The sequence below is a fragment of the Oscarella lobularis genome, chromosome 3 (assembly GCF_947507565.1).
Source record: "Oscarella lobularis chromosome 3, ooOscLobu1.1, whole genome shotgun sequence".
Classification (NCBI taxonomy): Eukaryota; Metazoa; Porifera; class Homoscleromorpha; order Homosclerophorida; family Oscarellidae; genus Oscarella; species Oscarella lobularis.
In genome coordinates, this window is record NC_089177.1 from 156517 (window position 1) to 177833 (window position 21317).

Consider the following 21317-nt stretch of genomic DNA (forward strand, 5'->3'; position numbering starts at 1 on the left):
TCAACTAACCAGAGCTTTATTGATGTCAGGAATTCAACATTTACTTCTCCGCGCGACCCACTTGCAAATAATAATTGAGCACGCATTCATTTTCTTTGTTCAACTGACGAACGCATACACTACACTACTGATAACGATAAAAGTCAACCAAACAACTGATGCAAGGTGTTCATCTGCTGTGACGTCATAAGAAGAAGACGATTCCGTGATGACGTGGCCGTTTTCGACGGCACCGGAATTCTAACCTTCCCAACGCAAGGCAGATGACTCTTCTCATGCAACGTCTTTTTAGAACCAAAAATAAAATCAAAAAAACGACATCAAACTACAAAGAGAAAATACCTTCAAGTAGTGAGGACTAGCATAGGAGGAAAAGTCCGCTTCTACGCGACCAGCTGGATAGTGAGACGCCAACGCAAACTGAACATTTGACTTGAGCTAAGAAACCAACCTAATTTCTAACCAACACTCTGCTACACTGTAGCTAACATTTTCCAAGTCGGATTTGAGATCTAAGGCGCGATTTCTCTCGCTCAAACTTTGCAGTCTAGACTGCCCTCCTCTCTGATCTACACCCCCAAATTATTTATATAAATAAATAAATAACTCCCCCTATCAAAATCGAACCTGGAGACTTGGTCAAATCAATGACCTTGGGACTGGCAGCAAGTTGACAAGCCCTCTAAAGAATTCCGTCAAAATCGCCCCAAATTATTATTCATACCTTGTATAAATCCGACGCTTCCTTTGCCATTGATTTCATATTTTCCTGTGGTGCATCATCTTGCTCAGACGGAAGCTTCTTAGGAATACGAATCGGTTGAAGACGCTCTATACGACTTCTCAAGCCGGCGCCACGCAAACGAGCGACCTCCTCCCGCTCCAAAGCCAAAGCCCGTCTCAACGAAGCAACCTAACCAAAGCACATAGATCAATAAAATTATGCACGATTATATACATACAAGGTTCAAAGTCAATGGCGAATCTTTTATAATTTCGTGAACTTGAGACGGCACTCCTGTCGCCGTCGCCGCCGCCGCCGCCGCCGGATCTCCCTCCCCTTTGGACCAACTTGATAAAAACCCTCCTTTTGCTAAATTTAAAAAAGTGAATTTATTTTTTAATTAATATCGTTGCCATGGTATCTCACCTTGTCGCGTCAATTGAGCCATTGTCGATTTCTTCGATAGGGCTTCGTGACGCTTTTTCAATTCGACTTTTTCTTCTTCCAAAGCGTCGATGTCGCTCTGTAGTGCGTCCATTGTCGTTTCGAATTCCCTAAATAATTAACGTCATACATATATATATATATATATATATATAAGTTAACTTTTCCTTTTTCTTCAATTTTTCATTTGCTTCGTCTAATTCTTTTTGCACGGCTGCGACGTCGGCATTCACCTGAAAAAAAAAAGGAAGAAATCGGTTTGGATACACAAAGATGTCGCTTCTCACTTCTTTAGCGGCACTCTCAAGTTTCTGTTCTAGTAAAGAAATCTTCACGCCAGCCTCTCCCAATTCATTCGTCTAAAGAAAAAAACGTATTTGAGTCCCCCTCTTCAAAAAAAATATTTTTCCTTCTAACCTTCATTTTAATTATTTTCTTGAGTTCCAATATGTCGTTGTCTTTTTGCTGGAGTTTGAGTCCGAGACCGTCGGCGTCGCATAGTTCCCTTTTGACGGTTAGAGCTCGCGTCAAAAAGGGAGCTTCTTGTTTTTTCCGGGAATCGCTCTCTTGTTCCACGTCGTATTCCCCGTCTTGAATTGCGTTGACCATTCGCTCGAAAAAGCCATTCATATTCTCAAAGCAAATCCTAAAAATTAATAATTAGGAATCATTTTTATTTATTTATTTATTTTACCTTGGCGCTTCAATCGCTTCGTCGGAATCAATGACTCCAAAAAGAAGACCGGAAGCACGTTTAGCCATATCCAATAACTGATTATTAGTCAATTTTTCGTTATCCGACAGTAGGACCATTTGTTGCAAGGCGAGACCGTGAATCTCTCTCACAAGACCAAGCAACTTTAGCACATTCTCACTTTGGTCCTCCAAAGCGAGAAGAGTCTAAAGAAAGAAAAATAATAATTAATTATTTTATTCCATGTAGCAATACTTCCGCTCCAAAGGCAAAACCCCTGTGACTGTCCTCAGTCGGAAGTCGACGTCGAATCTGAGAAGAAACAATGTATCAAAAGACCTAACCAATTTTTTCATTTTACTCTTTTAAAATTGTTTTTCAAGTCAGATGCCAGCGTTGTCCATTCTTGAAGGAGAACGCAGAAATGGGACCCTTCCTGTGACGTAATCCCATTTGCTATGACGTCACAACTCTGTTATGTCTCTTCTTACTGTGGGAAAGGCTTGGAGAACTTTCATGACGACCGTCACACCGTCAACGCATCCCGTATAGACTTTTAAATAATCGAGGAAGATGTCCATGTGACTGAGGGGATGTTCTCCGAAATGTGTGGCAAGTACACCCTAATTATTTCCATTTATATCGTTAATTATTCTGAATTTTTTACCTTGAAATATGAGGACGCCTTTTCGATGGGAGCCAACGAAATGGAATCTTCCAATTCGTCCTTTCGCAACATATCGATAATGTTATCAATTGATTTTTCGTGAGTAGCCATGTCCGAGTATAAATTTCCAATGCGTTGATATCCGGGAACGTCACAGCTCATCATAACTCTAAAAGAGGATTTCAATTATTTTTAATTAAGTGACGTCACTTCCGGCGATATGACCTGTTGAATCGGTTCAGAATGCGTTGAAACATTACCATGGTAACGTTCAAAAAACACGCAAAACTGAGACGATCCGTGTCGGATTCTTTAATGGGTTCGTTGCTAAGCAACAGCTCGTTGATATGAAACTGCAAAGAGTGATCAATATTTATTATTAATTAATTAATTAATTAAGTTCTCAAACCTTTTCCTGAATGTGAGTTGATATTAAGCCCGTCTTGAAAACGAGTCTCCTTATAAGGAGAATAGCTTGAACTCCATCATAATCACCTAAAAAGAAATTTAAAAATGAATAGACTATTAGTTGATATTAATTAACCTCCGCCATGGAAAAAGAAATCCGGGATAAATCGTTTTAACATGTGCACGTGATCGGCGCCCTGTTGAACATCCAACTTCCGCAATTCCATATCAAGACCCTACGTGACGTCATCCAACAATGCAAATACAATTAATTAATTAATTATTGACCTTTGCTTGCGCGCGAGCTTCCGTATTTTTCAGTCTCAAATTGAGAGACAAAACAGCTTGCGACTTTGATTTGATATCTTCGGAACGTTCTTCGCCCTCGCGACTTTCATTGGAGTCCTGCCTCAATTCTTCCAATTGAGCCTAGAGACCATAAATATAGACCAAGTGACGTCAGAGAGGACATTATCTCACCTCCAAGGATCCAACCAATTCTCGAAAACGAACAATTGTCTGCTGATAATCCGCTGTCGTCTCGTGAGAAACGTCGAGTTTTCTTTCCACCTTTAATTAATTAATTAATTAATTAATTAATAATTAATCACTTAATTGAGATTATCTCTTTTACTTCTCTTGTTCTTGCGTTAGCCATGTCGAGTTCTTCTCTCATTTCGTGCTCCGTTTCCGTGTGATGTTCTTCCATTTCTTCGTACATTTCCCTTAGGGTTTCCTTGCATATAAATTAGTGCAAAGATGTCACGTGTTTATATATATAAACAATACCAAATCCGATATCGTTTCCTGTTTCTCCTGCAATTCTTCCTCCAAATCCAAATTCTTATCTGTCAATTTTTCGACCATTTCTTCGGCTCCAAGAGCAGCGTCCAGCTAAATTACATATAAATAAATAGTAATTAATTTTGAAAAAGTGCACCTGATCTTTCAAATCATCGATCATCGTTTCGGCTTCCGCATTTTCCGCCTTCAATTTCTCATTCTGTGACGTCAAATTTTTCACAACAGTTGTCTGCTTTTCCAAAGCCTTTTGAACAGCCTGATGATCCAATTTCTCTTGATTACTCAAATCTCGAAGTCTAACACACAAAAAATAAATAATTAAATATTTAAATTTATTCCTAAAAACGAACCGAACAAGAGCCTCCTTTAGACGAATATTCTGCTGTTCCAATTGTTTGGTTTGAGCTGACGTCACAGCTCCTTCCATTCCTAAAACATTTATTATTATTACTTAAAATAAATGAAAATTTTTTTCTCTCGTACCGGATTCACTGATTTCGGATTTTATGATTTCCAAATCGAGTGCCAATTCCTCGTTTTTTTCCTTTAGAGCTTCGAGTTCTTGTTGAAGCGTCTCACACTAAAAAGATAAATAAACTAATAAGATATATATGAAACCTCTCTCTTCTTACTTTCTCTTCAGCCATCTCTTTGTCTAGTGTTGCCATTTCAACGGCTTCGTTCAACTCAACCGTGTCATTTTCCATCGTTTCTTTCGCTTCGAGAGCATCTTTCAAATCCTGAGAGAAAGATATATAATTAATTAATAAATAATACTTTTGTGTTGTGAACCTTTTTGGCAATTTTCAACTGTTGTTGCAAATCAGATTGAGAAGTCGACCACTTTGACTTATACTCAGACATCTAAAAACCCAAATAATTAAATATAGATTAATTAATTATTTAATCAGTTTACCTGTTGATAGAGAAGCTTGTATTTTTCCAATTCCTTCAACTTCGTCTTATCCGCCTGTCTCTTTGTATGCAAAACCAATAACTTCTCCTTAAAATCTTGAACACTTCCCGCGACAGCCGCCGCTATCGCTCCTTCATCCGGAAGTAGAGCGGAAAGAGTCGGAGGAATTTCTTCGTCTTCTTCTTCCTCTTCTTTCGCCATTTTTTTCTTTTTTGTTTCGGCGGCGGCGGCCGGTTCCGGTGTGACGCCTTTTCTAGGCGTCGAAGGACTCGAACTGGGCGACGAACCACGTGACAATTTCGACTGGGACGAAGGCGCTCTCAAACCGCTCGTTTTCGACATTTTCGGTAGTTTGCTTTCGCGCGAATCGTCGGGCACGACGACGATTTGCGATTGGCGTACGAAGATGCCGTGATTCGGCTCGCAATCGAAATATTTCTTCTCCTTCACTGTCCCGTCGTTTTTGCCCAATTTCTCGTCCAAATTGATGCCGATCCATTTGCCCGAAGCAAATTCGGTCATTCCAATAAAGGCGATCACGCCGACGTGGCCCTTGTCTTTGATTTGGACGCGCTGGCCCACGGTAAACTTCGACTCGGCCATCTTGACCGCCGGGACCTAAAGACGTTGTATCTAAGCGTCACGTGCGTGAAATGGAGTGCGACTCACCGGAAGCCATTCAGGCGTTTTTAGCCGTTGCAATGAAGTTACGACCTCTCGAAGAGCGTCGTATCACTTTAAAAGAGTTCAAGCCACGATCAGACGACGTCATCATCGCGACAACTTCAAAATCGGGCACGACAATGATGCAGCAGATCGTCCACGGCCTTCGCACGGGCGGGAGCATGGATTTCGAAGAAATCAGCGTCGTTATACCTCACCTCGAGCATGCAAAGGGCATAGGAATCGATCTCGACGCCGAACAAGTGGCGAAACCGCGCGCATTCAAAACGCACGAATGCTACAACTTTTGCCCCAAAGGAGCCGGTCGTCACATCGTCGTTATACGTCATCCACTCGACATCGCTCCATCGCTCTATTCGTTTCTCCACGGCTGGGTTTTCGCTTCGGGCACCATCAGTCCGGACACTTTCATTCGAATGTCAATTCTCAGTCGAACGAATCCGCCGGAATCTCTCGATGACAAGTCGAACGACTTTCATTTCATTGAATCGTGGTGGAAGCATCGCAATGACGAGAACGTGCTCTTCTTTTTCTATGAGGATATTATTGAGAATTTTGCTGAAACGGTGAGAGAAGTTGCTCGCTTTATTGGATGCGGAGAAGACGAAAAAATTATCGAGTTGGCCACGAAACAGGCTTCCAAAGAGTTCATGCTAGAGCATGTGTCCCACTTTGATGAGCACATCTTCAAGAAAATTCGAAACAAAGTCTGTGGTTTGCCTGAAGATAGGGGCATGGGTAAGGAAAATTCCAAAGTGAGACGTCAAGGAGATGGAATAAGGAGACGCGATTTGTCTCCTGAAATTGTCAAAGAAATCAATTTGGCATGGAAGCGGATGGAAGAATTGACGGGATGTGCTTCCTATGACGAATTGAGAGCAAAATACGGCCGAAAATCACGTGAAACCGAATAGAATACGGGCCTGTGCCTTCTTTTTATTTTCTTACTTGGTGCTATGTTTGTGATCTGTGATTTGTGACGCACAGCGCGGCCAATGACTAATAAGATAGTGCGATCGATTAGAGATCCATTCAGTCGTTCCACACGGACGTCTTCGTCGTTGACAGCCGGGATCTAAAGACGTTGTATCTACATGTAGACGTCACGTGCGTGGAATGGAGTGCGACTCACCAGAAGCCGTTCAGGCGTTTTTCGCAGTTGCAATGAAGTTACGACCTCTCGAAGAGCGTCGTGTCACCTTAAAAGAATTCAAACCACGATCAGATGACGTAATCATCGCGACAACTCCAAAATCGGGCACGACAATGATGCAGCAAATCGTCCACGGCCTTCGCACGGGCGGGAGCATGAATTTCGAAGAAATCAGCGTCGTTATACCACACATCGAGTACGCGAAGGGCATAGGAATCGATCTCGACGCCGAACAAGTGGCGAAACCGCGCGCATTCAAAACGCACGAATGCTACGACTTTTGCCCCAAAGGAGCCGCTCGTCACATCGTCATTCTACGTCATCCACTCGATATCTGCCCGTCGCTCTATTCGTTTCTCCACGGCTGGGCTTTCGCTTCGGGCACCATCAGTCCGGACACTTTCATTCGAATGTTTATGCTCAGTCCGCCAAATCCGCCGGAATCGTCCGATCATGAGGCAAGTCTCTTTTATTTCATTGAATCGTGGTGGAAGCGTCGCAACGACGAGAACGTGCTCTTCTTTTTCTATGAGGATATTATTGAAAATTTGGCTGAAACGGTGAGAAAAGTTGCTCACTTTATTGGGTGCGGAGAAGACGAGAAGACTCTCGACTTGGTCACGAAACAGGCTTCCAAAGAATTCATGCTAGAGCACGTGTCCCAGTTTGATGAGCACGTCCTCAAAAAACTACGAAACAAATTGTCCGGTTTGTCTGAAGATAGCGGTATGGGTAAGGAAAATTCCAAAGTGAGACGTCAAGGAGATGGAATAAGAAGACGTGATTTGCCTCCTGAAATTGTCAAAGAAATCAATTTGGCATGGAAACCGCTAGAAGAATTGACGGGATGTGCTTCCTACGATGAATTGAGAGCAAAATACGGAACCAAATAGGACTGTCTGCTGTCACGTGGTATTTATTGCTCGACTAATGAGATAATGCGATTAGAGGTCCGGGTACTGAAACGAACGAAATGATGTCAGCTGTCGAAGGAGAAGACGAAGCTGTGAAGGCATTTACGGAATTCTATCCAAAATACATGCTTAAGAAAGATCGTCTTACCTCGTTGCAATTCAAGCCGCGAGCAAGTGACGTCATCATCGCGACGACTCCAAAATCGGGCACGACAATGATGCAGCACCTCGTCCACGGCCTTCGCACGGGAGGCAGCGTCGATTTTGAAGAGATCAACTGCGTTGTACCTCATATCGAGCATTCGAAGAGCATAGGAATGGATCTCGACGTCGTCGAGCAAGTGGCCACGCCTCGCGTTTACAAAACGCACGAATGTTACGACTTTTGCCCTAAAGGAGCCGGTCGATACATTGTCGTCATACGTCATCCACTCGACATATGTCCGTCGCTCTATTCCTTCCTCAACGGTTGGCTCTTCCCTTCGCAAAGCATCAGTCCAGACACCTTCATCCGGCTCTTCATGCTCAATCGAAAGTATCGCCCGGATGATATCAACGATCGTCCTTCCTTCTTCTACGTCATCGAATCGTGGTGGAAGCGACGAAACGACGACAACGTACTCTTTTTATTCTACGAGGACATCATTGAAAATTTAGCTGAAACGGTGAGAAAAATCGCTCATTTTATTGGATGCGGAGAAGGAGACGAAAAACTTCTCGAACTGGTCACAAAGCAGACGTCCAAAGAATTCATGCTAGAACACGTTTCTAAATTTGATGATCATGTCTTCAAAAGAGCTCGCAATAAAGCATGCGGATTACCTGAAGATATAGGTATAGGAAGGGAAAACGCCCAAGTGAGGCGTGAAGGAGATGGAATAAGAAGACGTCATCTGTCTCCCGAAATTGTCAAAGAAATCAATTTGGCATGGAAACCGCTAGAAGAATTGACGGGATGTGCTTCCTACGATGAATTGAGAGCAAAATACGGAACCAAATAGGACTGTCTGCTGTCACGTGGTATTTATTACTCGACTAATGAGATAATGCGATTAGAGGTCCGGGTACTGAAACGAACGAAATGATGTCAGCTGTCGAAGGAGAAGACGAAGCTGTGAAGGCATTTACTGAATTTTATCCAAAATACATGCCTAAGAAAGATCGTCTTACCTCGTTGCAATTCAAGCCGCGAGCAAGTGACGTCATCATCGCGACGACTCCAAAATCGGGCACGACAATGATGCAGCATCTCGTCCACGGCCTTCGCACGGGAGGCAGCGTCGATTTTGAAGAGATCAACTGCGTTGTACCTCATATCGAGTATTCGAAGAGCATAGGAATGGATCTCGACGTCGAGCAAGTGGCCACGCCCCGCGTTTACAAAACACACGAATGTTACGACTTTTGCCCCAAAGGAGCCGGTCGATACATTGTCGTCATACGTCATCCACTCGACATATGTCCGTCGCTCTATTCCTTCCTCAACGGTTGGCTCTTCCCTTCGCAAAGCATCAGTCCAGACACCTTCATCCGGCTCTTCATGCTCAATCGAAAGTATCGCCCGGATGATATCAACGATCGTCCTTCCTTCTTCTACGTCATCGAATCGTGGTGGAAGCGACGAAACGACGACAACGTGCTCTTTTTATTCTACGAGGACATCATTGAAAATTTAGCTGAAACGGTGAGAAGAGTCGCTCATTTTATTGGATGCGGAGAAGGAGACGAAAAACTTCTCGAATTGGTCACAAAGCAGGCGTCCAAAGAATTCATGCTAGAGCACGTCTCTAAATTTGATAGCCACGTCTTCAGAAGAATTCGCAATAAAGCATGCGGATTACCTGAAGATATAGGAAGGGAAAACGCCAAAGTGAGGCGTGAAGGAGATGGAATAAGAAGACGTCATCTGTCTCCCGAAATTGTCAAGGAAATCGATTTGGCATGGAAACCGATAGAGAAGCTGACAGGATGCGCTTCGTATGACGAATTGAGGGCTAAATACGGCACGAAACTCTTTTGTCTTAGTTAAAATGTAAAAAATTCATTTCTTCATCTATCAAAAGAGAATTCTCATTCTAACCAATTAGGTATGGGCCAATTCCTTTTAGTCAAAAGCTCGCGTAATTTATTATTGGGCTCGCGATAATACGACGCGACGTATTTACTCGATTCGTCGTCCAATTCCGGATACTTCCTACCTTTGCCCGTTCCCAAGCACTTGGTCCTTGTGACGTCTCGCGCTTCGCAGTAGAAGCCTTTCTCTTCATCGTAGCGAATAAGCGTGTCGTAATCTACCAAAGGAACGCCGAGATATTTCTGCAAACTATTCATAACCTCAATGGGCGCATCAACCAATTGATTTCCATCAATAAGATAAATCTAATCAATTTAGTCACTTGAATCGCAGTGAGCGCGCGCCCCACTTACTTTGGAAGGATCATAGTAGTTCAGCCACCTTTCCAAGTGTTCCGCATAAAGGCCTGGTACTAAGCAGCGTTCTCTTAGACTACAAGCTTTGCTTGGGCAAGAACGATTCGCTTTGAGCACTTGAGAAAACGAATTTTCAAGAGCCGCTTCTATGTTATGAGCCCTTTGATGCTGAGGAAATAAACTCAGTTAAACGAGAGACTTAATTAATTTATTAATTAATTACCTGATACCACGAGTATGCTCTTCTTCCTGGATCGCTCAATATCACGATTATTTTCGCTTTCGGAAGCAATTGGAGCATTCGTTCCGGTGTCACCGAAGAGTCAAAATACGTGGCACTTTTTTCAAAAACCGACACTACGTCACCGCTGTTCTTCCTCGGAAAAAAACTCATATAGTATTCGACTCCCTTCTCGTAATCGCTACTGTGAAAGAACTGAAGTTCTTCAAAGTGTTTGGGATGATTTGCGTTCGATTTGATGCGCGGATGCAAGCGCAGGAAACTGTGCAGTGCAGTCGTACCCGTTTTCTGGGGCCCCACTACAACAAAGTCGGGAAATTGAGAGCAATCTACAGGCGTCGCCCAAATCTCCTTATGTCTGGGATCGTCGCAGGGATTCGTCCATAGGGGAAGAGTCGCTTCCTTGGGAAACAATCGAAAATATTCTTCGGCTAATTGCTTAGGGGGAACAGTGGACAATTGAAGATTCGTGTGAGCGTGAATAAAACCGAACGCCTCTTCGAATAATCGCAGAGACAAACGATCGTTACCGTAATTCCCAACGTGAGTCATAAAGATGGAAATCTATAGAGAAAAAATACCAAAAAAATCAATATAAATAACCTAAACAACTCACCGGAGTATTCAATATCGTATTAAATAGTTCTCCGCGAACGGTGTCATGGAAACGCGTCTTCCCACCCGGATACGTAGCAAAAGTATACGTTTTCGTATAAAGCGTGCACGTCTGACGCGGAAGTACCTTGATACCTCGATAGACAAAGCCTCGACGTTTGTAATCGGGACGCAAATGGGGATACTCTTCCGTCGTCGTCACTTCGATTTGCCACACCGACTTCCACGTGTCGTAGAGTAAGGGATAGACGGGATAGACGCCGGAATGATGGGGAGCCACTGAATAATGCGTTCCACCCACCGAAATATTATGTTTCTACGCCGTCACGTGATATTTAATTATAAATAGATGTGGCTCTTCTTACCTTTGAAAATTCTAGATTTTTTTGCATTTGTTCTTCTAGTTTTTCGGCTGATTTGTACGTGTGCGCTTGACCGTGGCTGAAGATGTGACCGAACCACCAGAAATGATGGGCTTCCTTCACTATTTCTCTATCGCCTTCGATTTCCAAGTCCACGGACGATTTCTCATAAAAATTGGCACTAAATCCTAAATTGAATTTGAAGCCGGGAATCCTTTTACGCATTCTGTCCTGAAAATTGATCATAGCGGTGACGTCATCCGGTTTTATTTTCGTGCCATATGGAGCGACAAAAATGTCGTCAATATCAATGAGAATTCTTCTCCGAAGAGAAAATCCGAGAGCTCCGGACGTCACGTGATACAAAACGTCCAAAAGTAACGTTTTCCAAAACCACGACGTCATCGAAGTGCAGCCGAGAAAAGCGACACTTTTTGCAGCCATAGCAACGGGAACATAATCCCCCGACGATAATAGCCCATTGGCTAATAATTCAAAATCGGACTTTGATGATATAAATTTCAAAGGTGCAATTTCCGATTTGAGATTGATTTTATGATTCGCTTTCAAAATTCGAAGTGCCGTCGAATTCGTCGTCTTGACGATAAACGCCGAATTGGTTTTCGGCAAAAATTCAACGGAAGCGACTCGACGAAGCGGATTCGAATTAGGAAAAACGACGATACCAATACTACGACCCTCTACGTACTTCAAATATCGGCTATAGAGATCGGAACCTTCGAATATGACGGCGGCGTAGCGCGCTAGGCTTTCAGGATCTTCCGCGACGTTTTTCGCCCATCGGACGACTACGTTGAGTCGGTGACCTTGGAGAAGTGTCGAAACGCTTTGCTTTAGGGTTTCCTTGTAGGGATTCGACGATGCGACGAAGAGGACTCGATCTTCTCGTCGTCGCGGCGTCGTTTTTGTCGATTTTCGCTTCGGTTGATGGGTTTTCGGCGGTTCTAGGGTTTTTGCATCTAATGTCTTGGCCGTCGAGTGAGTGCTAAAGGTGCGAGGACTCATTTCGAGGCTCGATAAGATGTAGAGAGCGGTGATGAGAACGAGGAGGGTCAGGAGGACGAGAAAATAGCTGTTTCGTTGTCTCAAAGCCCAGGAACAGGGTCGAAATAGACGGTAGCCCATCCTCGGCATCATTCATTCCCCGAGAGAACAAAAGAAAGATAAACGCACGTACGGGCTTGTTCTCGCACCTCGGCGGTTCCCGTACACCGTTATATAGTTATTGCTTTTTTGATAGACGTAACAGTTTCGAGCAAAGACACGATTTTAGTTCATTTTCTGGCGGTAAAATAAATTTGTCATTTTGCGCTGCTCTACTAGGGTCTACCTCATATAAATTTTCGTTGCTCGCTTTTAGTATGGAATATGGCCATAGAGCTAGATGTCTTGACATGCCATGTCTAGCGTAGAAAAAGATCCTTTCAGGGTCGACAGATAAAAAGCTGTTCAAGTTTTCCTTGATGATTTTTGAGTCATCTGAAATGCAAGTGAATAAATTAGGATAAAGGGTTTTTTGAAAGAGTGAAGGAGACTCAATAACAATTGGAGTCACAAAACCTAAAGACATTTTTAGAAGATAAATAAAATAATGTATCCTAAACTATTCTCACCAGTTAGAACAGCCCAATGTGCTTGATGACCACCCATGAGACAAGGTTCATTATTCTTATCTCTATCATAGGGAATTACGTACATATCTTGATCTAATAAACCCGAGACAATCTCTTTTGGATTCTCTGGTGAAAAACTAGTGACATCTGCTTGGCACTTGTAGTAGTCTGTTGCTAATTTTGCCAGCTGATGTGCAGAGAACATTTCTCCTTCTTTTGTATATCCCCTTTGTCTTGCCTGACGAAGCAGTTCAACGCAATCCAAATCGTCGGAAAATTTTATAAATTCTGACGTCACTTGACGGCGATTCATCGCTTGGTCAGCCGCCAAACTTAGCGCTACGAGCCCACAGCTGCGAGAGAGAGTGCAGTAGATAATTAAAAGTCATTAATTTCGTACGTTGGGCCTTCTTGAAGTTTGGCTTGGGTTTCTACGTTCCACATGAAATATCGATGCTCCTCGGACCCCTTTGTCCTAGCATAAATGTACTATATGAGCTCTTTTCTTGGATTAGTACCTCTGCAGAACTCGATATGCAAGAGAAAGGCTCTTTTCCGAGCAATACATGGCTTGACTGCGCACGCTATAGCGCGATGTACATGTCATTGGGCGGCAGCCGAAACTGGCGCGTGTGACGGCATCACGTCCTGCTTGTGTTGGGTTTTTTCCCCTCCCATCAGTGCAAAACACGGCGCAAACATTACTAGGCATTAGTTTCGTCTCTGCGCGTTGTCTAAGAACATTGCAAAAGAATGTCCATTGCAAAAGGCTTTCTTCTGATTGTGTTCTGGCTAAGTGGCACCGGCGCCGCGACTCTTTCGTATAATAGCACCAGTGAGCGTAGTAAGGCTTTGGGAAAAAATAGAACCGGAAGAGTGTGTACCAGCAGGTGTCAATGCCACAACACCGGCGAGTCTCGAAACGGCGCGGGCTGCAAATAGAACTATTTATAAGCAATCGGAGTTGCCGTCATCAGCGCCAACTGTGAAAGCAATTTCCCCCGACAAAACCCAGTGGATTTCCCCAGGGTGAGTAAAAGAAACAAAATATACCTATCACAGGGACTCGCTTACCTAATTGAATGGAATTTTTCATGACGGCAGTGTCGAGGCCATCGCGGTTCCAACTTCAGATGGCAGCGTCAACGTTCTCGTCATAAAACTCGAGACAGAAGTCGTTCTCACAGCAGCAGGCCTCATCTTGCTTATTTTCCTTTGCACGGTCATGTGCATAATCATTCGGAGAAAGCGAAAGCCATCACCAATGACGGCGGCTTTCCGCCGCGGCCGCGTGCCTTCTGGCGTGCCCCGTACACCCGCAGCACCAGGCGACGATTCTGTGATATATGAAAACACGAATAGTCGCAGGCGCCGGGTATCTTCGCGGAGTCCAAATGAAGAGACCTCCCAGTCGGAGCTCGTCTTTGGATCCGCTGCCGCCGCCGAACCGGAGTCCCCAGTGGTGACGGAGGCATCACGACGCCTTTCCCGTCCAAGCACAGTTTCCCTTCTTTCTTCGGCGGTGTCGCCCCCATTGCCGGCGGTTGTGAGCCAGCAAGGCATTATTCCGTCCGTCGCTCCCAGTCTGCTTACGGACTCGGACGATAACGACTATGAAGTAGTAGCGCAGCCTCCTCTGCCTTCGAGTCCACCGCAAAACGATTACGATGATGTAGTTGAAAGACCAGGTATTGGGGATTCTATTGACTAGCCCCCATCATGATTCTTCTAGGAATGCCTGATAAGTCAGCGCCGCTGCCGTCGCCGCCGCTCAAGTCCGTAGCGGAGGAAACTAAATGGCGCCCCATTTGTACTCGAAGCCAGACTGAGGGACAAATTTTCACCAATCGTTTTTTGCGTAATTTTTCGAGTCCGGTGGTGACACACTGCAATCTAAAAGGATCCAAGTCGTGCGGTACGAATATCAGTGTGATTTCACTAAAAGGCAATGGTTTTTACTCTTTTGTCTGATGTCAGGCAGCAAGTTTGATCTCCAGCTACGATCAAAACCAAAAACATTTATCTGCTTGCAATCATTGGCTGAAAAAATGATACCTGAACAGTGGCGCGTTGTCGGTCGATTCTTGGAGCCTCGGCCTTTCGAAGGAAGCGACATTAACGGTTTCGAAAAAGAGGCTACGACGGAAATTGGTAGAGCGGTTGCCATGCTCGAAGCATGGGGAAATGAGCATGGAGAAGAGGCGACAATGTTTCAGCTCCTATTGGCCATCTATAAGGCAAAACTGCTCGGAAAATTTGAAGACGTCATTGGTCCCGATCTTTGTCGTCACTTTCGGAATGAACTCGTTGGAAGTAAAGTAATTGACGTCTGACTGAATATGAATGAAATGACTGAATACCTCTATATTATTCGATAAAAACCTTTAGATCGTTCGAAGTGTGGATTTTTCAACTTGAAAGAGCATGCAGTGTTCGTTCTTCGCGAGTTGTTAGCCTGATTTCGGCGATTTCGGCGCTAGATCATTTTCTTTCATCGAACGAAGCGCGATTATTCGTCGCGATGGATGCCCATGGAGGCTCGCTAGTTCCTAGAAAGTCAAAAGAGACGATTTAGACTACAATGTAGTGTCGGGGTAGGCTCGTTCGATTTCGCGAAGCGAACTGGGAGAGAAACGCCGGCGTCTCTCCAAAAACGAGCGTCTAGCGCCCTTACCTAAGTTCTTCCACCCGTTGCGTGTGTGAAAGAAAGCCCTGCGGCTTCTCTAGACATCGTGATTCGTTTCTTTTCAAGGCTCTTGATCGTTCTCCGCCATCTTGAAATCGTTCGTCACGCGTCCCACGCGTGCGGTAGTCTTGCGTCATATGATGCCAAAAATAAATTGCTGACTCGGCTGCCGACAAGAATACACGTCAAACCGGTTTACAAACCGGTTACGTTTCGCGCCTGCATTTTTCGGACCAACCAGAGCGCTACTTCAGCCCCACGTGACTCCAACGGACAAATGAGCGCGCTGGGCGTGGCTACGCTGTTCAAAAGCAAAGCGCACAACCGATTTCCTTCAGTTGCGGCTGAGGGTGGATGCGTCGCGGTTCGCTGCGTCTCGTCCTTGATCGGACCGGCTCGGGGGAAGACAAAAGGCAAGTCTCGGGTTGTTGGATCAGCGTGGCCCACGGATTAATCCGTGCCGGAGCCCGTAGGCAGGGCGATGGGGGGCTTCGGCCTCGGTTTACGCACTGGGTATAAAGGTCGCCAATGTCTTATTGTTGCCGAACAAGTACGGCCCGCGCTAGGCTCGAGCGGGCACGACTTGGAGGGGGTGTTCATTACGGTCTGGTTGCCGGCACTTTTCTCACCCGATGGCACGATTAGACGGAGGATGACCTGGCCCAGGAGACTTCGACTTGGGGCATTGCACTGCCTTTCCTGTCGACTTCTACAAACAGCGGTCGGCCGCATCTCCACTTCCGCAAGGCCCGGTTCTTCTCAGGAAGACATACCGAAGGCTTTGGTACCAACGAGCCGGGGGACTCGGTTTCAGGGGCCGACTCTCGTCCAGGCGGTACTGATTGGGGTGGCCGAGGACCCGCAACTCGCCCTAAATTTTTGGAACGGGTGGTCATCGCTTGCGGTGGCTGCCTTGGGCTACGAAAGCGTCCAAACCTCCCCGTGGTGTAGCCTGGGTAACGCGAATATGGACGCAAATCAAAAGGTACGTAAAACGATGATTTGACAGAGACTAACCTACTTTTTTTAGGTGGCGACAGGAGCTGGATCAAGAGAATCGAAGACGGACAGCGTGATCGAAGCAAACGAAAGAAGAAAAGCCTGGAACATATTTTGGCTGCTTCGATAGGAATTTTCTGTGTATGCACGTGTATATATTCAATAAATTTACTTCATAAAATGACCTAGTTGCGAGTAATAAGAAATCGGCTGCGAAGAAAGTCTGCGGGCGATCGATGAAATTCTGCGCGATCTCCTTCATCCAGAGAGCTGCAATGAAAGCGTAAGAGACGGTCTTTCCAGCAGAAAAAGCCGGCGCTTCCATCCACAGCGGTTGGCGATTGCGCAAACTCAGCACATGAGGATACATAGTCAAAATTTATTATTATTCACGACAAGTCAAAATTAGGTAAACTAAACAGAAAAGACACATTGTCAATTTTCTCAGCTTTCGTCTCCTTAGCACCGGAATACGTTGCAGCGTCGATGGCGAAGGGGTTTTTCACTAGGAGCGCAGCCCTTCGTCTTTCTAAGAGTGCACGGATTCACGCACTTCGCTAGCCTCTTCTGCTTTCCCCTTCCACACAATTTCGTGCACTAAAAAACAAATAATATATACGTGTGAATAAAATAGTCAATTAATTCACCTTTGACCACTCAAAAGCAATCCAAGCCGGCTTGACCGTCTTCTCATTGCCTGTACACAAACGATTCTTTATGGATTCCCTGCGCAACAAGAAAAGAATACTCCAACTTTTAATTTTTCCACTCTAAATCATCCTTACGCATCAAGACAGGCTCGAGGATTGCACTTCACTCTTTTGGACATGGGTCGAGGAAGTTCGCTGCACTCAGAATCGTTCACTTTCGCTTTCGTAACCGAATTTCTACATTCACTCGTAATGAATTGCGTTCCTAGACAAAACCATTAAATTCCGATTCTAAAAATTATGCAAATGACTTGGCTACCTCCGCCGCATTCGTGCGAGCAAGGAAAATACTTTCTCGCCCACACTCTCTCGAGTGCTACAAGGAAAAAAATCAAATTATTGATCTTTTCAAAATCAATTCCCTTACATTTCACATCCAAAGAAACGGATCTTCGATCTACCCCGACCATATTTTCCGCCACGCATTCATACACGTCCGAATCGGCTTTCGCAACGTTCATAATAATCAAACATCCGGCGGAGTCCGTCTTGAATCTTCCTTCGTAAATGACTGGGGCCCCGTTGCGGAACCACCGGTACGTCGGCGTCGGAGAACCGGAAATTCGACATTGCATGGCCACCGTGTCGCCAGGTCGAACCATCACGTAAGGATCGAGTAAAACGTTGACTGGCTTAAAATTCCGATAAGCTTTCAGCGAAACAATTTTCGGAGGAACTAAAATCAATAATAAATATTATCTTAATTAATTTATTTATTTTCTTCTCACCGTAGATTGTGATGGAGAAGACGACTCGATCTTCTCCTTCCGAATTAATCGCCGTCGTTTCAACGAGACCCTGATCTTCGTATCTGACGTCATCGATTCGCAGCGTTCCATTCTCAAAGACGTGATATCGATCGAGCGATTCGCCGACGCCCAACTCCGTGCCATTGTCGAAGTCAAACAGCCACGTGACAGTCGGCTTCGGATAGCCTTCAGCGAGAACAGCGTCGACGTAGAGAGATCGTCCCTCGACGCTAATAACGCTCTGGCCAAGATCATAACGATTATAAATAGGCGACATGTCGAACGGCATCGCAGGTTCGGGCGGAATACGAAATCTCGGCGCCACTAAAAACAAAAAATAAAAATAAATAATATCTAATTTTATTATTTTTACCTGGGCATAGGGTTTCACTGCAGACTCGTTTCTTGAGAGGTATCGAAAGTCCCGCGCAGGCGACGTCTTTGACAATTGAAGTCGACTTGTTTCCCAGTGCCAAGTCTTCCGCCGTTTCCAAGCACTGAATCAAACGCGTCTGACGATCGACGCACGGCCTGCATGACGTCGGAAGCCACTCGTTCGTCTTCCACATACGCCTATACACACAAAGAATAGATTTCAGCTAGAAATTATTTATTTATTTATTTATTACTCTCTTCGAACGCAAGGAAATCGATTGCATGGAACGGGAGCGAAAGACGGTTTTTCGTGTCCCGCCACGATGCATCGACTGTCGGGAGCATCTTGTCTCTCGCGTTTTTCCACGCATTGCGACGTGCTAAATTGCAAGCCTACACAGCAACGAAATTCAAGCGACAATAAAGGATAAAATACAAGGAGTATTTTACCGGAATCTCCACAGGTTTCGCTGCACTGTCCCAAGCCGGAAACCCACCTATAAAAGCGAGAACCATCGAATATTCCCCTTCAAAAACACGTCTATTTCAACTTACTCATAGTCTAAAAGAAAGATTAATAAGTCAGCGAAAAACGTGTTCTTTTAGTTTCTTACCAATGACGACGACTTGCGTCGAGGCGCGCGACGTTCCACCCAACGTTCTAGCGACAACTCCATAGGTGCCGGCTTCTCCTTCTTGCACGTCATCGATCGCCAGCGTCCCGTTCGTCAAAACGGAAAACTTTCCCGACGATTTGCCCCGTCGCAAAACGACTCCCGTCGCCGTCGTCCAAACGAAAGTGACGTCACTCGCATGAGTCTTCATCAATTCGGCTCGAATGAGAAGACGATTTCCCGCGTGCACAGTAGTCACGGAAGGAGGAATCTCAGTATTAAACACGGGCAATTCTAAAGCAGAAAAAATAATACTATTTAATTAATCAATTCCTTCGTCTTACCGACGATGACGACTTTCGTTTGGGCTCTATCCGTACCGGCGACGTTTTCGCCTATCGCGACGTACGTTCCTTCGTCGCTTTGTCGAATGTCATGCACGACAAGCGATCCGTTTTTCGACATGTGAATTCGTCGCCTGTCGTCGTCGTCGAAATCGCCGTCGCCACCGGCGACGACAGTCGTCCCATCGGGAAGCGTCCACATGACATTCGGAGTCGGATAACCCTCTTCGAAGACGGCGTCAATTGTCAACGTATAGCCTGGATGAATATACGTCGTTTCTTCGCCGACGTAGCAGACGATATTCTGTCGGGGAATCGGCGAAGAAGGAGGCTCGATTTCATGACGATAGAACTTGGGAGCGACTAAACATCAGAGCACTAATATTAGCCACAACCTTTGGGGGGATATTCATGTGTTTTTACTGCATGATTCCCCGCACGATTGCTGCGTTGATGGCTTCGCTGAATCCGTGCATTCGTCGTCGGGAACTGGAATCATTCCGCGATCGTTTTCCTGCAATTGACGGCAGTAGACGTCGCGCGATTGAACGCCGTTGCAAACGTCGGAGCACGGACCATAATTTCCAATCACCCATCTTGAAGAAAAGACAGAGAGTGAGTGCACTTGTGCGCAAGATTGCACGCTGGTCTTACTCTCCAGGACACGGTTTTCGATTGCACGGCAATAGGGGAGGCGATGCCGGCATCTTTTCTTTGCTGCATAACGAAAGATCAGCAGAAGCAGCCGTCCTCGTGTTCTGACAGACAACCATGGACGGTTTCACACCTGCCAAAATAAAAGTAGTACTCCATCTCCACGTGGGGAGATCGAAGAAATGCGCTGACCGTTCGAACCGCACACAGCCGTGCACGACCCTATGATGACCTTCCAGTCATAGCCCGGCATCTCTGCAAGAAAAAAAAAAGAGATAGAGTCATGATAACATAAGAGAGACGAACGCCTTATATTCACCTTGTGAGTCAATGCCGTTGAGAAAGCAGAGAGCTGAGCAAAGAAGAAGTAACGTTGCTTTGAACATCGTTCGCTTGCAGATGCGTTTTGATGCAGACGTAGAACTCCCCCGTCACTTATATACCCTCGCAATTCGCCTCCTTTTCCCCTCCCCCTCCGCCCCCCCGACCGGAAAGAAGCCCATCTGCTTAGATTCAGATTTCAAAACTGTCGACTCTAAGTAAACCAAAACGCTGCCGGCAGCTCCGACCACAAAGTGCCGCCTCGACGGATTCTAAACCAAATGGGATGTCCGTGGGCGGAACGTCTCAAGACAAAACGTAATTGCGAGGATATAAATTTCGTCTGCGGCTTAGATCCAATTGGAACTGACACACGGTTCGCGCCACCGCCGGTCTGATGCTCATCAATTTTTTAAATTGACCGTGTCTCCCGAGGAGATTCTCCTCTTTCGCGATATTTAAGATAGCATTGATTGGCGATGACTTGGAACTAATTATCGCGCAGACTTCGATTCTCATTGTGTATACACTTCTACTTTGTATACACTTCTACTTCTACTAAGAGACTCCCGGCTAATAGGTGGGCGAAGTTGCGCTTCCGGAGTTGGTTCCAGGTTGAATCCCGCCCTTCCGACACGCTCCAAATCGATTTCTCTCCAAGTGCGTGTCGTAATTGAGACAGGAAGCGCGGTCATGGGAGTACACGGGAAACCGAACTGGAACAATTTTAGCAAGTCAAGTTCAACTCGTGTCGCGCCCGCTGCATGCGTCATTGTGCGGATATTAGTACGAAAAGCTGCATGGGCTTGTCTACGCGCTCGCATTTACTGCAAAATTGCAGCTCACCTTTTGTTCTTTCTAGCCGATATCCCGGATAGCTGCTGAACTGATCGACGGGCGAGAAAGCGTTCACTTCGCGGCGATCGATCGTTGGGTCGGGTCTGCATGTCTCGGTTCTTCAAAGCGGGCGAAAAGAGAGAAGTTCGTCATCTGCAGCTCGAGGACGTGGGCAAACGCCTACGACTCCTGTTTTTTCCGCTGGATCCTTTGAATTAGACACGAGAGGCGCTACGCGGTCACGTCCAAATTCAAATGGCCTAGCCTAATGCATTTTGAACACCGCAATTCGATTGTGCAATTCGGGTTGCGTTGTGAAGTACGCTATCTCACGTAGA

General features: G+C 45.4%; 8 protein-coding genes and 1 long non-coding RNA gene across 12 annotated transcripts; 4 read left to right on the forward strand and 5 right to left on the reverse strand.

The window, feature by feature from the left end:
- Positions 1-68: 68 nt before the first annotated feature.
- Positions 69-5269, reverse strand: LOC136185440 (dynactin subunit 1-like). Its single transcript, XM_065972571.1, has 28 exons — positions 4658-5269; positions 4534-4605; positions 4374-4481; positions 4225-4321; positions 4092-4170; positions 3878-4037; positions 3727-3831; positions 3572-3673; positions 3418-3507; positions 3226-3366; positions 3074-3173; positions 2939-3024; positions 2755-2882; positions 2530-2698; positions 2354-2485; positions 2224-2298; positions 2118-2174; positions 1863-2068; positions 1586-1814; positions 1456-1527; positions 1331-1401; positions 1151-1278; positions 963-1093; positions 725-913; positions 628-682; positions 490-569; positions 343-438; positions 69-284 (listed from the first exon to the last, which is right to left on the reverse strand). Exons 1-28 carry the CDS (start codon positions 5258-5260, stop codon positions 144-146), a joined length of 3702 nt encoding a protein of 1233 aa, XP_065828643.1. The 5' UTR covers positions 5261-5269; the 3' UTR covers positions 69-143.
- Positions 5270-5296: 27 nt separating this feature from the next.
- Positions 5297-7434, forward strand: LOC136184347 (uncharacterized). Its single transcript, XM_065971230.1, has 2 exons — positions 5297-6251; positions 6442-7434. Exons 1-2 carry the CDS (start codon positions 5311-5313, stop codon positions 7385-7387), a joined length of 1887 nt encoding a protein of 628 aa, XP_065827302.1. The 5' UTR covers positions 5297-5310; the 3' UTR covers positions 7388-7434.
- On the forward strand, positions 7400-8460 carry LOC136185471 (sulfotransferase 4A1-like). The gene has a single exon (XM_065972613.1). It carries the CDS (start codon positions 7468-7470, stop codon positions 8407-8409), a length of 942 nt encoding a protein of 313 aa, XP_065828685.1. The 5' UTR covers positions 7400-7467; the 3' UTR covers positions 8410-8460.
- On the forward strand, positions 8404-9491 carry LOC136185470 (sulfotransferase 4A1-like). Its single transcript, XM_065972611.1, has one exon. It carries the CDS (start codon positions 8490-8492, stop codon positions 9435-9437), a length of 948 nt encoding a protein of 315 aa, XP_065828683.1. The 5' UTR covers positions 8404-8489; the 3' UTR covers positions 9438-9491.
- On the reverse strand, positions 9408-12271 carry LOC136185468 (bifunctional heparan sulfate N-deacetylase/N-sulfotransferase 2-like). The gene is made up of 5 exons (XM_065972606.1): positions 11060-12271; positions 10696-11010; positions 10062-10643; positions 9836-10006; positions 9408-9787 (listed from the first exon to the last, which is right to left on the reverse strand). The coding sequence occupies exons 1-5, from the start codon at positions 12212-12214 to the stop codon at positions 9479-9481; spliced, it is 2532 nt and encodes an 843-aa protein (XP_065828678.1). The 5' UTR covers positions 12215-12271; the 3' UTR covers positions 9408-9478.
- Positions 12272-12291: 20 nt separating this feature from the next.
- Positions 12292-15483, reverse strand: LOC136185469 (actin maturation protease-like). 4 transcript variants are annotated; one of them, XM_065972610.1, is made up of 9 exons: positions 15365-15483; positions 15073-15239; positions 14982-15019; positions 14746-14920; positions 14650-14687; positions 13209-14583; positions 13091-13165; positions 12691-13043; positions 12292-12637 (listed from the first exon to the last, which is right to left on the reverse strand). In XM_065972610.1, the coding sequence occupies exons 6-9, from the start codon at positions 13400-13402 to the stop codon at positions 12300-12302; spliced, it is 960 nt and encodes a 319-aa protein (XP_065828682.1). In that variant the 5' UTR covers positions 13403-14583; positions 14650-14687; positions 14746-14920; positions 14982-15019; positions 15073-15239; positions 15365-15483; the 3' UTR covers positions 12292-12299. The 4 variants fall into 4 exon arrangements, with proteins under 4 accessions (XP_065828682.1, XP_065828681.1, XP_065828679.1 ...); XM_065972609.1 differs by having other exon boundaries at positions 14982-15023; XM_065972607.1 differs by having other exon boundaries at positions 13209-14482; positions 14535-14583; positions 14746-15023.
- A 257-nt stretch (positions 15484-15740) lies between these two features.
- Positions 15741-16559, forward strand: LOC136185429 (uncharacterized). Its single transcript, XR_010669528.1, has 2 exons — positions 15741-16361; positions 16407-16559. It is a non-coding gene; the product is annotated as an uncharacterized lncRNA (long non-coding RNA).
- Positions 16560-16734: 175 nt separating this feature from the next.
- Positions 16735-18706, reverse strand: LOC136185427 (ADAMTS-like protein 1). The gene is made up of 9 exons (XM_065972560.1): positions 18660-18706; positions 18464-18602; positions 18208-18407; positions 17814-18158; positions 17453-17761; positions 17345-17401; positions 17161-17290; positions 17023-17101; positions 16735-16972 (listed from the first exon to the last, which is right to left on the reverse strand). The coding sequence occupies exons 3-9, from the start codon at positions 18401-18403 to the stop codon at positions 16835-16837; spliced, it is 1254 nt and encodes a 417-aa protein (XP_065828632.1). The 5' UTR covers positions 18404-18407; positions 18464-18602; positions 18660-18706; the 3' UTR covers positions 16735-16834.
- Positions 18707-18745: 39 nt separating this feature from the next.
- LOC136185428 (protein sidekick-like) lies at positions 18746-21212 on the reverse strand. Its single transcript, XM_065972561.1, has 7 exons — positions 20141-21212; positions 20014-20076; positions 19822-19954; positions 19591-19763; positions 19168-19530; positions 18824-19117; positions 18746-18771 (listed from the first exon to the last, which is right to left on the reverse strand). The coding sequence occupies exons 1-7, from the start codon at positions 20205-20207 to the stop codon at positions 18761-18763; spliced, it is 1104 nt and encodes a 367-aa protein (XP_065828633.1). The 5' UTR covers positions 20208-21212; the 3' UTR covers positions 18746-18760.
- Between the last annotated feature and the right edge of the window lie 105 nt (positions 21213-21317).